At 48.2% G+C, this 15,479-nt stretch overlaps 2 protein-coding genes across 4 annotated transcripts in view; one reads left to right on the forward strand and one right to left on the reverse strand.

The window, feature by feature from the left end:
• Positions 1-15,479, forward strand: part of LOC119179634 (tudor domain-containing protein 3) — a 156,356-nt gene that overhangs the window by 66,986 nt on the left and 73,891 nt on the right. The gene's annotated exons all lie outside the window — the stretch shown is intronic.
• The window catches only part of LOC119179626 (uncharacterized), a 30,364-nt gene continuing 18,208 nt past the window's right edge, over positions 3,324-15,479 (reverse strand). The window contains exons 1-2 of one of the 3 annotated variants that reach the window (XM_075882105.1): positions 9,465-9,614; positions 3,324-7,124 (exon numbers count right to left, since the gene is read on the reverse strand). In XM_075882105.1, coding sequence (XP_075738220.1) covers positions 3,859-7,113 — 3,255 coding nt within the window. In that variant the 5' untranslated portion in view covers positions 7,114-7,124; positions 9,465-9,614 and the 3' untranslated portion in view covers positions 3,324-3,858. Of the gene's footprint in view, positions 7,125-8,169; positions 8,351-9,464; positions 9,615-15,479 lie in introns of those variants that run through there. The other 2 variants (XM_037430750.2, XM_075882104.1) reach the window with 2 other exon arrangements.

The following is a 15,479-nucleotide window of genomic DNA, read 5'->3' on the forward strand; positions in this document are numbered from 1 at the left end:
CAAATAGGCAAAACAGTCGAGACCTTTGGAGCTAGTTGTACAAAATGTTAGAGTCACAAGTGACCTAAGTCAGCTTCGGTCGGTTACCTGGTGCCAATAACGCCACCTAGCACTCCTTTTGAAAAGGTCGGCCTAGACCAGATCGGCTCGTTCCCGCGTTTGTCTAGAGGCAACAAGTGGATAATAGTATGTGCTGACTACATGACCGCGTATTGCGAAACGGCGACCTTATCCTCCACCACGGCAGCCCAGGTTTCCAAGTTTACACTCCACTCCATCGTTCTTTGGCACGGGCCTCCTCGAGTGATGATAAGTGGCCGTGGTCGTCAGTTTACTGTCGATGTTGTGGAAGAATTACTTTGCTCGTGTGCCTCAGAATTCAGGCACTTCACAGCCTATCACCCACAGACTGATGGACTGACCGAGCGCACAAACCGAACATTGATCAACATGTTGTCGATGTACGTCGCTTCGCACCACAAGATCTTGGGCAAAGTGTTACCATTCGTGACATACGCTTGCAACTCTGTGAAACACGAAACGACAGGTTATAGCCCTTTCTTCTCCCTTTACGTTCGCTCACCGTGTCACACGCTAGATACTATCTCTCTTTGCGATAGCCTAGACGATTTGTCTATTACCGAGATGTTGTGTCATGCAGAGGGAGCTCGTCAATTTACACGCTTACATACATTGGCCGCGCAAGACTACTCTAAAGCATGTTACGACAGTCAATGCTGACACGTGACCTATGTTCCCGGTGATTTTGTATGGCTGTGGACTCTCGTACGCCAACGTGGCTTAAGCCAAAAGCTTCTCGCAGACTACCCTGTGTCTTTTGTCATTCTCGATTATCTAATCGATATCAACTATGAGATAGTGCATTTCACTTCAAGTGACCACCGTTCACACAAGACTGAGGTGACGCATGTTGCCCTCTTGAAGCTGTTCGCACGAAGGATGCAGAAATGACTCACCTAGAGGACTTCGTCTGAGAGGAGGAATGTTATGAATAAGTGTACCCGGAAGTGAACAACCGAGAGGAGTTGGAGAAGAAGAGGAGAACAATGATGCTGCCTCTGTCATTTCCACAGTCTTTCGTGCCTCCACTCTCATTAAACTCCCCTTTAAATGTTTTCTGTGTGGCAGCAATATGTCGGGAGTTTTTGATTCTGGCAGATAGTGCAGGACATGATGTATCTGGCTATGCTAGTAGTAATGCCAGATCAATAAAAATAATTTTGGAGACAGTAGTAGTTGTGAAAATTAAGATTACTTGCAGTTGGATCAATGTGAAGGACGTGAGAGCAAGGCAGAACGCGTACCTAGTGCTGACCGCTAGGATGGTAAATGCAGCAGTAAAGCATGTGATTTTCCTGCTTAAATTGCGAGAGTTGGCGACAGAGACTTGTGTTGGATGGGAAGTTTTAGGGAGGTAGCCAATCATATGCTGGTAGTGTGGATCAGCCAGCTGACAAGAGGGTTCATGATCCTAGAAGCTGGTTTGTAGAGCCCAGAGAGCGAACATAGAAGTGAACTCTGCATGGCTCTCGTGCGAAGCAGTTGTGAAAGCACTGAGCGAAGTCGTGTATAGTGGACAGTGAGAAAGAGTGTTGTTCTCTTGATGTTTTTACAGCAAAAGCTGTTACACGATTCGAACATGCATTTATGGTGCCATAGTTGTTTGCTGCCGCTGGTGTTCGTAAGTGCTCTTGTGCGAAACAAGAAAAAAAATGAAGTGTATAAAAGATGTACAGGATACAATGTACAGGACTCAGACCTGGGCACTCTGTGTGGCAGCCCAGTTTTTTTTATCACAGAGCCACGCTGGTGCTTGCAACTGCTTCACGAACGGACCATATGCAGGCTTTATGTCGGGGAAGCAATCACACTAGTATGTGCTATAAGGAATTTCGGAAGATTACAATAAGCACAAGGCATCACATTATTCAAATTGTAGAACGACTGGATTGTTGAATGATTTTAGTTCATTACATGAAGTTCAGCCATAATTTTTTCATCGTCACCGGGGACGACATCAACGAAATGCACATAATGCCTTGGAAATGTTTTGTGGATACCTCGCTTCTATGTAGAATAATGAGTAATGGCATAGTCAGTACTTCCATACTTCACAAGTGTGATGATGACTTATGTTATAAAAGTTGCCATGCAAGTGAACCTGTGGTTGTTTCTCCAAGAGTATTTTTTATAAAAGACTCCAGAAAGGCCACTTTTCCAGCTTTCGCTGTTACTGTGCTGCGCATTCCGTGACATGCTGGTTCATGAATTGCTAGAAGCCTTTCACATGTTCCTTTGGTATTGCTTCACAATGCAAATATCAAACTTTGGCTTTTTCCTCGTTTTTCTTGTTTGTGTTACGATTTCAGTCTTTGTCAGTATTACAGCACGTGCAGAGAAATGACTGGTTGTGCGCATGTATACTCTTGTGCCTACATGGTACACTGAGTGCTTCCAAAAGTAAGGCCAGCTGTTAGTTGGCCCTCCGTCTTTTAGACTTTTTTCGTTTCTATGACTATAACTTGCACCGCATCCTTCATGAAGTTGTAATCTCGCAGTAGCGTCCCTGACTGCTCATTTGTACTGCTGTCAATGGCAGTATGGGTTTCACCTTCGATGGCAAGTAGACACCCTAGCTTCACATTTCCAAGTTTAACTCAAATCGGTTGACATACAGTCATGTAAATAAAGTATGTTTTAGAAGCAGTGGTTGCTAGTATTCTAGGGCATTGTTTTTTCTGAGTATGTAAAGAAACTTTTTCAAGACATTCACCTGCTTTCATTGTTTGCCTTCACTTCCTGAATTAAAAGGTGGCTGGTTGTGTGGTGCTTTTCTGTGCAGCGCTGGTAGCTAAGAGGGTGATGAGGGGGTTCTGACACCCCCAGAAATTTTTTCATGCCTTAACTTTTTCAGTGATACTAAATTATTTACAAGTTCACAAGCCTTCGCGTTGACCACCAGTTGCTAAAGTTAGCCGTTCTGAGCGTAAACACTCTCCGAAAAAATTCCTGGGTTTGGACGGCCCTGTTTCTGTGTCATTGCTGCTAGGCGCACTGCTGGTTTGAAGGCTTGTCATGTAGTCTTCTATATGTATACTCCCACTTTATCTTTTATAGTGTTGTAAGTCTTTCATTGACATTGTTGGTAACATGGCAATTTTTAAGCGTTTGATGAGTGCATCTTTCAGCATTGATTGCAGCACAGTAAACGGTGCACCACAGTAAAGCGATGGTTTATGTTCTTGGCTTTGAAAAAATTTGACACATTCATAGTTGATATATTGAAGACAGTGCAAACAAAACAGCCCTCAAAATTTTTTTTATGTTACTCTTATGGTTTTTTACAAATACAGTGACCTTGGACACAGATTGTCTGAGTATTCAGCACTTGTTTACAACCATCTGGTGGTTATTGAGTTGACTTTGTACACTGCTCTATGTTTGCTCGCAGGTACCATTGCACATTCTGTTCTTTGCTTCTTGGTGATGTGCTGGTAATACTGTCCTTTACAAGACATGGGGCACTGTCTGTGTGTTCTGCTTTCCCATGATGAACACCATGCACTGTAATAGCACCATTATGAGTTTTCACTTGCACTTTGTGGCACTCGGCACATGCACATACACACACACATACACACACACTGGATGCACAGACAGTGAGTGAGGTTGCCTAGGCCGCAGCAAACTGCACCACATCATTTTGCAGTTCCTATACACAGTTCACTTTTCTGTTGGGGGAGTTAACACTCTGAAAGTTGCATAAAAGTTTCTTATCTCATTTGTTTCTACACAATGTCCTTTCTCACTTTGGTGTGTGTCAAAATGAGCATCTTTTTACACAGGCTGGACTTTAGGCTCAATAGTTCCAAGACCTCTCAGAGTTTTTCTTGGAGGTGCCACTACACTTGTCTGGTCCTGGTTATTGTTTTCTATTCTAACCGGAGGCTCCTCTGGCTCATCTACTTTTTCTCTTGCTTTTTCTTGCTTTTGGCCAGCTGTAAGGTTTGCAATTTGGTCCTCAACAGTCTTGACCATTGCAGTGTTTGGACGGTTCCTCATGGCCAGTTTGTTCGTCGGTGGAACCTGCTTTCGATGTGGCATTGCATACTTTAGCTTCTCCCAAAACCAGCGTTCACCCCAGATGAGATAAGTCTTTGTGGTGAGCAAGAACTTAAGCTCCTTATCGATCGTTTCCTTTGGCGGCAGTTCACCACGGACAATCACGATAAGCCTGTCAACACGATCTTCTAACATCTGGTAGTAGGCTGTATGGAACTCCACTTGAAACCAGAGGCTTTCGAGAAAGTCCTTGGATACCACAAGAATGGTTCTGCGGCTGTTTTGCACAGAGTTGACGATGTTCCAGCTGATGTTGTAACCAGGCAGCCAGTCCCTCTCATGAATACAGAGCTTGAACTTCTCTTCATTGCTTTCGAGGCTGTTGAGTAGTGCCATGGCAATGTCACGATCAGCACTGCTGTATGATACAAAGGCATCATATGTTTTGTCCTCATCCAGGTCCTCTTCACTGAAGACACAAACAAAGACATTGTAAAAGTGGATGTAGACATAGGCAATGATGGTCTGGCGGTTTCTGTAATAGAGGATCAACACCACTACAAGAAGCACAGCGAGCAAAACGCAGATAACTGATACTGCTGCTAACTGCTTCTTCTGTACGCTGTAGTCTGTTGGGCAGAAAACTGAGTCTGGTATCTCGTTAATATAGGACAGTGCCAAGGTGTCGTTGAGGCTTATCTTTTCACCACATGCTATGTCCAGGTAGTCTTTTATCATATAGACGTGCCCACGTAGCCAAACCTTGAAGGGGAATGTAGAACAGTCACAGATCCATGGGTTGCCACTCAGTGACAGGCTGAGAGTGGCAGAACTGTTTGCAAACATGGCCATAAGTTCTGGTTTCATGGAGCGCAAGCTGTTGTTAGTGAGAGAGAGATACTGTAATCGGCGTGGAAGTCTACTAGCGTCAAATTCTTTCAAGGTGTTGCCATCTAGGTGCACTCGAGTCAAGTTTTCCCACTGTTGAGAGCTAAGGTCCTCAACGGTTGAAATCTGGTTGTTTTGCAAGTACAGAACATTTGTGTTTGCTGGTGAAACTAATGGAAGCCTTGTGAGGTTGCCCTGCCTACAATCCATGTGTGTTGTGTAGTCCATCCGCCGAAAGTAGCATGTGCATTCATCTGAACAGTTCTCCTTGATTGTACATATAAGCTGTTCAGGGTCAACATCCAAGAGATTTTTTCCTCTGAGTACTTTTGGACTTTCGCAAGTGTAAGATGGAGAGTTCTTGAACAATGCAATGTCCTTCTGGTTATTGTCTGACAAGTACTTGATGAAGTCATAGAGTTGACAGTTGCACTCGAAGGGATTTCCGTCCAAGTGATAGTAATGCTCTGATGCTGTGTCAGTATTGTAGGTTTTTTCTTTTGTTTCATACTTTTTTAGGATTTCCAGTTCCGTGACCTGCACAGCCTTTATTTTGTTGAACCGCAGAGAAACTTCTGTGCTGGTTGAGATGAGGTTTGGCACCCTCAAGTAAGTTATATTGTTGTAGTCAAGGTTGAGCTTCTCCAAGGCCAAATAGATGTCCCAGTTGACGTCTGGGAACTGAATAAGGTTGTTTCTTGAAAGGTCGACTCGCTTGAGCTTCTTGTTAAGACCAAAAGGAGCATTTCCTTCTAGCACCTTCAACTTGTTTCTTCCAAGTTTCAAGTCCTCCAGTTTTTGCAGTCTTTGGAATGTTTCTTGCTCAATGCTTTCTATAAAGTTGTATTCAAAACTAAGCACTTTCAGGCTAATCAAGTTGTCGAAAGGCCCTGCTTTCAGTGCGACGAAATTGTTTCTGTAAAAAATCAGAGTTTCCAGGACAAACTGCTTTTCAAACACTGTTAATGGCAGCTCATTGAGGTCATTATAACTCAGGTCCAAGTTGAGGAGTTTTGTGTTCTCTTTGAACAAGTTTGCTGGTAATGATGTAAGTCTGTTGTTGACCATTCGAATGTTTTTCATATTTCCTGCATATGCAAAAAACTTCTCTGGAATGCTTGTAAAATTGCAGTCCAGCAGTGTGATATTCTCCAATCTGCTTAGTCCCGTGAGAAGTCGCTCGGGTGGAGATCCCAATTTGTTGAGGACACTGAGATTTAGATCTCCCAACAGCCTGTTATTCCTGAACAGGGTGTCGGGAAGCATCGTGAAGGGATTCCCACCCAGCTTGAGATTCTCTATGCCACTTAGGTCTGCAAGATCACTGTCTGTGATGTTGGTCAGGTGGTTAAGCAGGAGGTCGAGATTCTTCACTGATGTGAGGTTGGTGAAGATTCCTTGGGGCAGCTCGGTGAGGTTGTTCTTGTAGAGGTAAATGCTGATGAGCTTGTCGAGACCCCTAAACTGACTAGAGTGCAAACTCTGCAGCATATTGCTGCCCAACTGGATGCTAGTAATGTTCTTGAGTGGCCAGAAGACCTTCTCAGGAAGGCTTTCGAGTGCGTTGTTGTTGAGCTCAAGATTTACTAGTGTGGTGAGGTTTGTAAATGTGTCCTCTGGAATGAACCTCAGGTCCTTGCTCCCAGTTACAGTGAGCCTTTTGAGCTTGTCAAGGCCTTCGAACAGCCGTGCGTCCAGTGTGTCACCTATTTCACAGCTGACCAGTTGCAATGACGTCACATCCAGCCCCTCGAGCACTTGGGCGAACGAGCCATTGGGCATGGTGCAGTAGCTAAAGGCGAAGCGCTCCACCTCACTCACACTGAAGTTCTGGAAGAACGCTGTCTGGTATGGGGCCGCGGTATCACACTGCACACGAATGATGTCGTTGATGGCATACTCGATGACAAATGCCTGCTGCGGCTCGTTGGCCTGTGTGCCGTAGCAGGACAGGTGCCAGCCCCCAAGGTCATCATGGCCGAAGCGCGAGTCACAATCGCACATGTATCCTGGCACCTTTGGAACGTTCTGGCAGTGGCGGCCATGTGCACTGTTTGGCAGGTGTAGGAACAGCAGCAGCCAGACTGCCAGTGCCGGGAGCGAGGCGTGCACAACTCCCTTCCGATGCCAGCCATGACGCATGCTGGGGCCACCTGCACCACAGAGATGCACAGACACTAATCAAATGTAGCTCAACAGCAGCTTTATATAGCAGGATCACACAGACTAATTCACTGGGTCTTTTATTTCTTCTGTACTTTCCTAGAGCACAGATTGTGTGCCTTAGTCTCTGGCATTCTGAGGGCATAAACCACATAATTTCTTACATTGGCAGTAGATGGAAATGGTGCAATAAAACTGCAAAGACTAACCCATTCGTTTTTGCTCAGATGAAGAGCTTACTGCATAGCAATCAGCAGTAATTCAGCGGATTGCCGACATGTTATCACAAAATCGCTGTACCTTTTCCTTTGACTAATGTTGTCTGCTTGTCAAAATAGTCAAAACATGTATAAGCATTCTAAGCACGATAGTACAATCTTTTATAGAAGACTCGGCAGAGTTGGCAAATTGCTAAGTAAGGAAATTAAGCTTCATGTAGAATGACATTCTGGCGTAGCACTGCCATAAAAGAGTGTCTCTTCGAGACACTAGTTTCGCACTTGTTCGTGACATTTAAAAGTCTAGCCTTTCATTGTGGCTTCCACTCCTATTTAGAGGCCGCACCCGTCATGAAGTTATCTCGCTCTCTGGTGGCACAGCTCCGCAGTGTGTCCGATCGAATGACTCGCCCGCGAGCGACTCGAACGCACGAGCATGGCTCATAGTGCCGTCCCAGATGCCCCACTTCGCGGTAGCGTTTCACTGTCTTGTACCGCCTATGAAGAAAGATTCGAGTGGGAAATCCCCCGGTACTACGTGGACCTGGCTCATCCGATGGTCTCTTCCCCGCTTATTTTCTGTAGTCTCTAATCGTCGGTTGCGAGGAGGGTTCAGTGCGGCGCAGGATGTCCAAATGACACCCTGAACACCATAGTCGTCCGCCGTGGTTCCTGTGTGTGAGCGCCAACTGCCCTGTCACCCCTCCTCGCCCCCCCTACCCCCTTTTCGTCCCCTTCGCTAGTCCCGCGGCACCGAAGCACCCGAACTTCCTCAGGACGTTCTTCTGGAGGACTTGCGCTGTCGAGTGAAAATTACCTCGCCGCTGGGAGCCCAGGTCTAGATGGCTGGGTCCTCCGGATGCCGCCGTTTCCTCCACTGATCTGGCTCGAAAAGAGGCGCTCGGGGAAGAGATTTGCGCAGTCGGCAAGAGCTCGCCTGGCGGCAAACGACAGTCTCTTGATGGCCTGTCGCGCATGGGCGCGATATTCGGTTACGCCCTTGGACGGGGGACATCTCCGCGGCCTGCTGCCGTAGCGGAGATGGTGGCGGTTGCAGCGGGCGCGCTGCCAACGTGTTCCGCGTACGAGAGACGATTGCGACCCCGCCTGGAAAGTGATTGCGTTCTTGTCTGGCTCGTTCGCTCTCTCTCCAAGACAGGCTTGTGCCGCGTGGCTAAGGGGGTATTGGAACGCCTCGCCGTCGTTTGCCCGGTTACATCGTGACGGCGACGCCGCGATTTGCCCCCTGCTGGTGCTGCGCGAATGTGATGCGAGTTCGCTCGTCTCTCCGGCGGCTTTGGTGCGAGCACGAACGCGGCACACGTTTGAGGGCAAGTCTGTTTCGGGGCCTTGAATAGAAGCGAGACGGGAAAAAATGGCGCGGCACGAACGAGCGACGGTACAAAGCTTCGGTTGTCGACTCGGCGACCGTAGTGTTCTTCTGTTTGTGCGTATAAGTAGTAAGTAGTAGAAGCACTCAGCATGTGCAATTGATAGCCGACAACAGCGTTTGTGTCCGTGCAGGTCCCGAGACAAGTCTGTGACGGGGCTACTTCGAACTTTTGTGCTTGAGCAGTCGGCTGGAGCTATCTATTAACAACAAAGAAAAGAAAAGTAGTAGCAGTAGACAATTCTGCCGAAAGCTGACGGCATATGCCTTGTAAGACTGGAACTTTGATTCTTACTTCTGACACTTGGATTCTGAGCTTATTTTTGTTATTTGGTGGCGCGTCGGACTTGTTAACCTACACTATCCACACCAGCACGACGGCGCGTAATTACAAATGCTGTTAAACGTCCACCGTCTATGTATACGCCGAGGTACCACAACGGGGTTAAAGTTGTTTGCTGCAAAATTCGCTCAGCAATATCGGCAGGGTAAACGAATGCAATGGGACTATTATCATTCGAAAAAGAAACCATAGGATTTCACAACTGATTCTTTAGGATGGATGCCAAGTGCAGTATTTTGCCGAAAGAATATGACTGCAGTTATAGTTTCTAGCTCTCCCTCCGCGATTTCGGCATGTGCCCGATCTCTGAAATTCTCATTTAGGTGAGCCGTTGCATTAATTAGAAAAATCACGCGGTTGAAGATTGCGGCATACTCGCCTTTTCACTAAGGAAAGGGGTCGACGGCGTTCATCCGCGCTCACCAGTTTCGTTTGCACCTGTGAATCCTTTTGCGGTGCCATAGAGCTTTTGGCGTAGCTGCTCTGGTAAACAGGCCTCAGCAGGCGTCCGTCGACGGTGTCAGATAACACCGGAATCGCTGGTTCAGCGATCTTGTATCTCAACGCAGGCGGGCCGCCTCTTTCCGTTGTAAAACACAGAGAGCGCCGTGACCGCGCTGATATAGGGCTTGGCGGCCACCTACCCGGCATGGACGAGGAAAAACTGTCGGATCGTGTGTAGTTTCCTCGGAAACGTGTGTTTTTGGGGGCATTTGATCGTGCGCGCGCACTTGTAACAGTAACAGTACGGGGCTTCTCTGGAGGTTGGGAGATAGATCTGAGTATCTTTGCTGCTATCGGATGTCGTCTATTCTCGCGTGTTTCACCCGAAAGAGGGGTGCCGTGTCGCGTTTCAGACGCAAGTTCAAAAGAACGCGAGAGGCTTTTTTCATGCGCGATAACCTCGGGCAGCCAAAAAAAAAAAATAAAAAATGCTCCCATCGAGCGCGGTGGTCAGGCGAACGCGCCCGCGGCGGTTTCCGGTTTCGTCTAGCCGGCGGTGTGATGAAAAAAAAATATATATATAAAAGCAACAGTTTGTCGCACGCGTGAGAGCTGGGTGACCTTCCGACGGCGCTTCGTTGTATTATCAATGTGAGGGGGTTGTATATGCGGGCATGCGAAGGGTCAAGATGAGCCAGAGTAAATTTACGATACGCTGGCAGTTGTGTTTACGATGCAAACGAGTTGGCCGAGATCCAGCATTGTGGGAGAGGCGCGCCATCGGAGACGTGGACTCGATCGCGTGGCCATGGGAGTTTTCCCCCTTTTGTTTGAGCGTGAGGATGCTCAGTTGCTCTCCGTGTGAAAAGGGGTTTTTTTGGCTGACAGATTAATACCCCTGTCACACGGGCACCCGCGAAGACCGTTTAACTCCCGCGTCCTTACGACAACGAAGATGCGGTCCGTGTCACACGGCCATCCTTAGGCAAACGGAGGCAAACGGAGCATTTCGCAAAGGATGTTCAACGATCTCCCTTCGCAGCAAAACGAGGTACTCTCGTCCCCAGCAGTCTAGAGGTCAGAGAAAAATTACACAGGCAAGAAAACAACTAAAAGCACAATGTGGCCAGCGTCACTAGCACCATCGCTACATTTAGCCAATGCGTTTTTATTTGAAAGTATTTTTAATGGTTTGTTAGTCGCATACCTACTTAATAATGCTTTTTTGTAAAAACCGCATAACGAGGATTCACAAAAAATCAATAGAGATGAAATTAGAATGCTTTTCCGAAAATCAAACAGCGCCAGCTGAGCCCCCTCGCGGTAACTGTTGCAACCTTGTCATTGCAGTGTGACACTGCCACAACTCCTTCTGCGTCGAACTCCCTAGGGGAAATTTACGTTGACGGTGTTCAACGGAGTTTGGTGGTGGCCGTGTGACAGGGGTATTAGGTATTCGCAGTGGAAGGGGAAATCGGACAAGCGAGTTCGAAACCGCGCGTGGGACCAAGGCGACGTCCAGGTAATATAGCTCCACATTTCCGTGCTTGGCGCGCTCCGCCGATTAAATCGTGGCCGTTTCTTACGTGAGGCAGCCTCTGGTATTTCCACTTTGCGGGGGATTTTTATCTGTCTGCTAGCGTCAGTCGTGCTTTTGACGGACACAAGGCCTGTCGCCTATATATCGACCGTATTCGTCCGATCGTGAACCCGATGTACAGCCCATTTCGCGTGACTTTCGTATCTGCATAACGCTGGATCAAGTTAAACACTATTATACTATAGACCGTAAGTCTCAAAAGCCGGATCGAACAGCGTGTATTGTTTTCACGAGCCTGTCAGAGAGCCTTGATTTGAGGACAGCGGTGTGACACACGCATCAAATTCACGCCCCTGAGCACTCACTACCTTCTGTCTTTAATTTACGTCACCTGTATAAGGAGTGTCGCTGGCGCCAACTTTTCGACGAGGCGACATTTCTTCGTCATGGGTAGCTGTTCTGACGAATACAAGGCTATCAGGCAAAGGTTGGATCTAACGACGTTTCTTCTTCAACGACTCCTTGCAACACAACGCTGAACAAAGGAACAGAATGCGAAAAAAAATGCAGCTATACTCGAACTCGCTTATAACAATACCTAATTGTCACGGAAATTTCGTTGTTATAACTGATAATTGCAATGAACGGGTTCATCGAAGTAAAAAAAAGCAAAATAGGGGACGGCAGGCTGTTGCGAGAGAACTGTCATACGGGATGGGATATGCCGGCAAACATCAGTAATAATAATGACAAAGCTGTTGATTTTTTTCGACGTGCTTGAAAATTCGGACACTTTCACGGGACCGCCACAGGTCTTGTAGAGCGAATGCGTGGCAATGCCTAAAGTTCCGTACGCTGAAACTCTGCCAAGTGTCAAGTTTTTATTCAAATTGCTGGTTCGAAAGTGTATTGACAGAAGCCACGAGCACTCTTGTGGATTCGAAAAGTCAGGTTCGCCGCAGTTCCATTGCGTTATGCGGTGAAGCATAATGTGACTCCAAAGGGACCCTGGGGCACGTTGTGGTTGAATGCGGGTTTCACCCGCGTTCGTTTCGCGAATTTCACGTTTCAACACCTTTGGGCCCGAAGTACCAACAGCCAGAATTCATTACCGATAATGCGGCTTACGGGCATCACTGTAAGAGGGATATTTCACCAAACAAAACACACAAATGTTGACGCTGTAGTAAATTCTCATTGTTGTGGCCGGTGTATTGTTAAACCCGATATTGTTATAAGTAGGTCCGACTGTATATACGTCCCCAGTAGCAGCAGGTAATATCATTCGTGTGGTTCCTCCCCTTCACGCTTTGTTCTATTTCCCTGCGCTGCTTTGTATCACGAACCGATACCAACTCGACTGGATCATCACGTGACTTGTCACCAGTTCAGAACCTCCGTTTGTCCCCGAACTTGTGTCTTCGGTCAGCGCAGTCTGTGCGATATGAAGGTCTCGGAAAGGGGGCGTGTGTGGCGAAGTGCTCTCCGCATTAGCGCTGACCGGAGCGGTCAAGATGTTGGCGTCCTGCGCACGTTGTCCCGACGTGGCAGCCTGCATCAGCGTGGGCGTCCTTTTCCACGCCAAAAGCGGGTCACGCGACGACGTGCAGGTACCTCGACGTGCCATGGGCCCAGATGCGCACACGGATGCCGTCGCCTCGCCTCGTTTCTGGGGCGCCTGATAGCCCTTCGGCGTTGTCGCTCGCACCTTCTTCTCCACCTCGAAGAGACAAAGGGTGCTTACGGTGCCCGCGGGGTACGACGTGAAGCTTGTAGCGCGGAGAAGCCGTTGACGCTACCGAATCGTCGTGTACTCGACGGCGCGGCGTCGTGCGAGCGCGTCGCGACGCCTAACCCAGTGACCCACGTGGTCGGAGCGGGGCGCGACGTTGGCAGTCCGCGAGGAATGCGGCGCTCTGGACGAGGATTCTCAGACGGGATTCTCATGCTCTTGATGCGGTCTGCTCGTTTGCGCTTTGCTTGTTTGCGTAGTGGCCTCCGCGTATTAGGATTCTCGAGGCGCATTCGCGCTGATTACTGCGCGCGTCCGTGTGCGTGCGTGTCTAGTGCTTTCCCGACCCGGTTTTCAGGGGTGATTCTCGGTCACGGAGTCCATTGTGCTACTCATCTTTGCTAGCGGTACTGCGCAACAGTTTTCAAACTAGTGTACATAAAGATGCTTATTAGACGTCTCGTGAACCCCTGGGGGTAGCTATTGTAGTCGTAGCCATAGGCGTGCTCACGGAGGTGGGAGGTCCCCCCTTGGTCACATAAGAGAAAGAGAAGAGAGGGTCCACAAAGTCTTCCCTGTACTATAGGAATAGGGAAAGGGCGCACTGCAACGAACCAACGCTCCCCCCCCCCCCTCCCAACACGCACATCCTAAAGGGGATCCCTGCCCACGCCTATGGTCGTATCAAGTGTACGTACCTTAACTTTACACGCTTCGCATGGTCCCGTTCGAAAGAACTGTTTCTTGGCATGTTTGGTGTATTAGTTGATGGATGTCAGAAAAAACGTTCGCAGCATTGTTTTTCCCTTTATGAATCGCACGGCAAACGTGACACTGTCCGAATTCTGCAGAGCAGCCTTTCCCTCTCTCTCACACACATACACACTCACACATGCATGCATGCATGCATGCTATCGCTAATGCGCGTTGCATTTCGTCATCCCCGACGCTGTTTTCCGGAGCGCAGAAACAACCCATGCAATCCAGTCGTAGAGATGCATGCTGTAAGAGACGGTGCGTGGGGAAATCCAGCTACGGGGGAATAATAGGCGGTCATTTGTAGCTCGAGAATAAGCGCGCTTCTGGCTTGTAAAGAGCATTGTATTTCGGCTGTATACTTTAGGCTGGACTATAAATATAACGCAATTTCGTTTTCTCTGGTTTCCTTTTTTTCTTTCTTTCTTTCTTTCTTTCTTTCTTTATTTCTTTCTTTCTTATAAGCGCTACGTACGCAGCCGAAAAACTTTCTGGTTCCTACTTCTTACAGAACCGCATTTTCTTCTGTGGCATGTACATTTGTAGACGCTGTATACGGTGTCCTACCTAGAAGCGCCAGTTCGGCACGTACGTTATATCTACCCCCTCTTTGTCATACGATATAGCCCTCCCCCTTACGTATATTCTGCCACCAAAGAGCCAATGTCGATCAGTCCAGGGAGTATATAGGCTCGCCCATGACCAGATCCCGGGTTGGGTAGCGAATGCGTACGCCGGATGGGCTTCTCCGTGCCTTCCACCACCGCTCCATTTTCTCTTGTGTGACAAAGTTTTTCTCCCTCCTTCCAGCTTGCTCATCGCCGTACGCTGCATGTGCTTAATGATGCAGTTGTCGCGGAATAACCGCACTACATTTTGGCGATGTTCGCGCCGATTGACTGCAGCGCTGTATAGCCTTTGTCCTTTGTTTAGCTTGCTTGGCGCTTACATCTTCTCAAGAATGACAGCGTGCAAGGCGAAGCTGACACGCGCTGGCGCAGTCGACACAAAGAAAGAAAGGGAACGCGTGCATGCATGGACTGTTCACGGAGAGTCCCTTCCCCCTCCGTACCACGCTGCCCTTCGCAAGTTTCATCGCCTATAGGGGGCGCACAGGGTGGTTCAATATGGCATCCACAGCGAGTATCGGAGTTGCTGAGCACATGTGCGACCTGCACTGCTGTGTGTGTGTGTGTGTGTGTGTGTGCGTGTGCGTGTGCGTGTGTGTGCGTGTGTGTGTGTGTGTGTGTGTGTGTGTGTGTGTGTGTGTGTGTGTGTGTGTGTGTGTGTGTGTGTGTTTAAAGAAGTCATAGCTTTGTCGCAAAGGCGAAGCAATGAACGCAATAGCGACGAATCGGAAGGTCACGTGTCGAATGGCAAGCAGATCAAAGCGTGCCCCGCGTTTCTCACGCACAAATGACGCACGAAACGTACTCACGGGTACAGATGAACGCGAATAAGCGTCACAGTTGTTACCTCGCTGTGTCTGAAAAGCGCGCCCTTTTCGCAATCGGGGACTGTGCAACGACTGCAGGGACCTTTGTGCGTCCGGTAACAACAGAAACGTTCTAGTGAATGTCGCCGCTGCCCCGACGCTATTCCGATATAGTCATTGGAAAAAAATTACGCTGGCGGCAGCGGGGCGGCAAGACTGTCTACGGAACCTGCGAATTACAAGTTTGGTTCAGTACATTTATTAATATTGGTAATATTCGATTTAGTCGCGTCGCACCAATGCGCATACCCTAAGTTATTCGCCCCAAGTTGGAGTACGCAAGCTCGGTTTGGGACCCTCATCAATCTAATCTATCTAGCCTTCTCGAATCTCTACAAAATCGCGCAGCCCGGTTCATCTACTCCGTGTACTCTTATCATTCCAGCGTTTCCGAACTCGTGGCCACCTCAACAACCTAGAATCACGT

The sequence above is a fragment of the Rhipicephalus microplus genome, chromosome 2, assembly GCF_043290135.1.
Source record: "Rhipicephalus microplus isolate Deutch F79 chromosome 2, USDA_Rmic, whole genome shotgun sequence".
Taxonomy (NCBI): domain Eukaryota; kingdom Metazoa; phylum Arthropoda; class Arachnida; order Ixodida; family Ixodidae; genus Rhipicephalus; species Rhipicephalus microplus.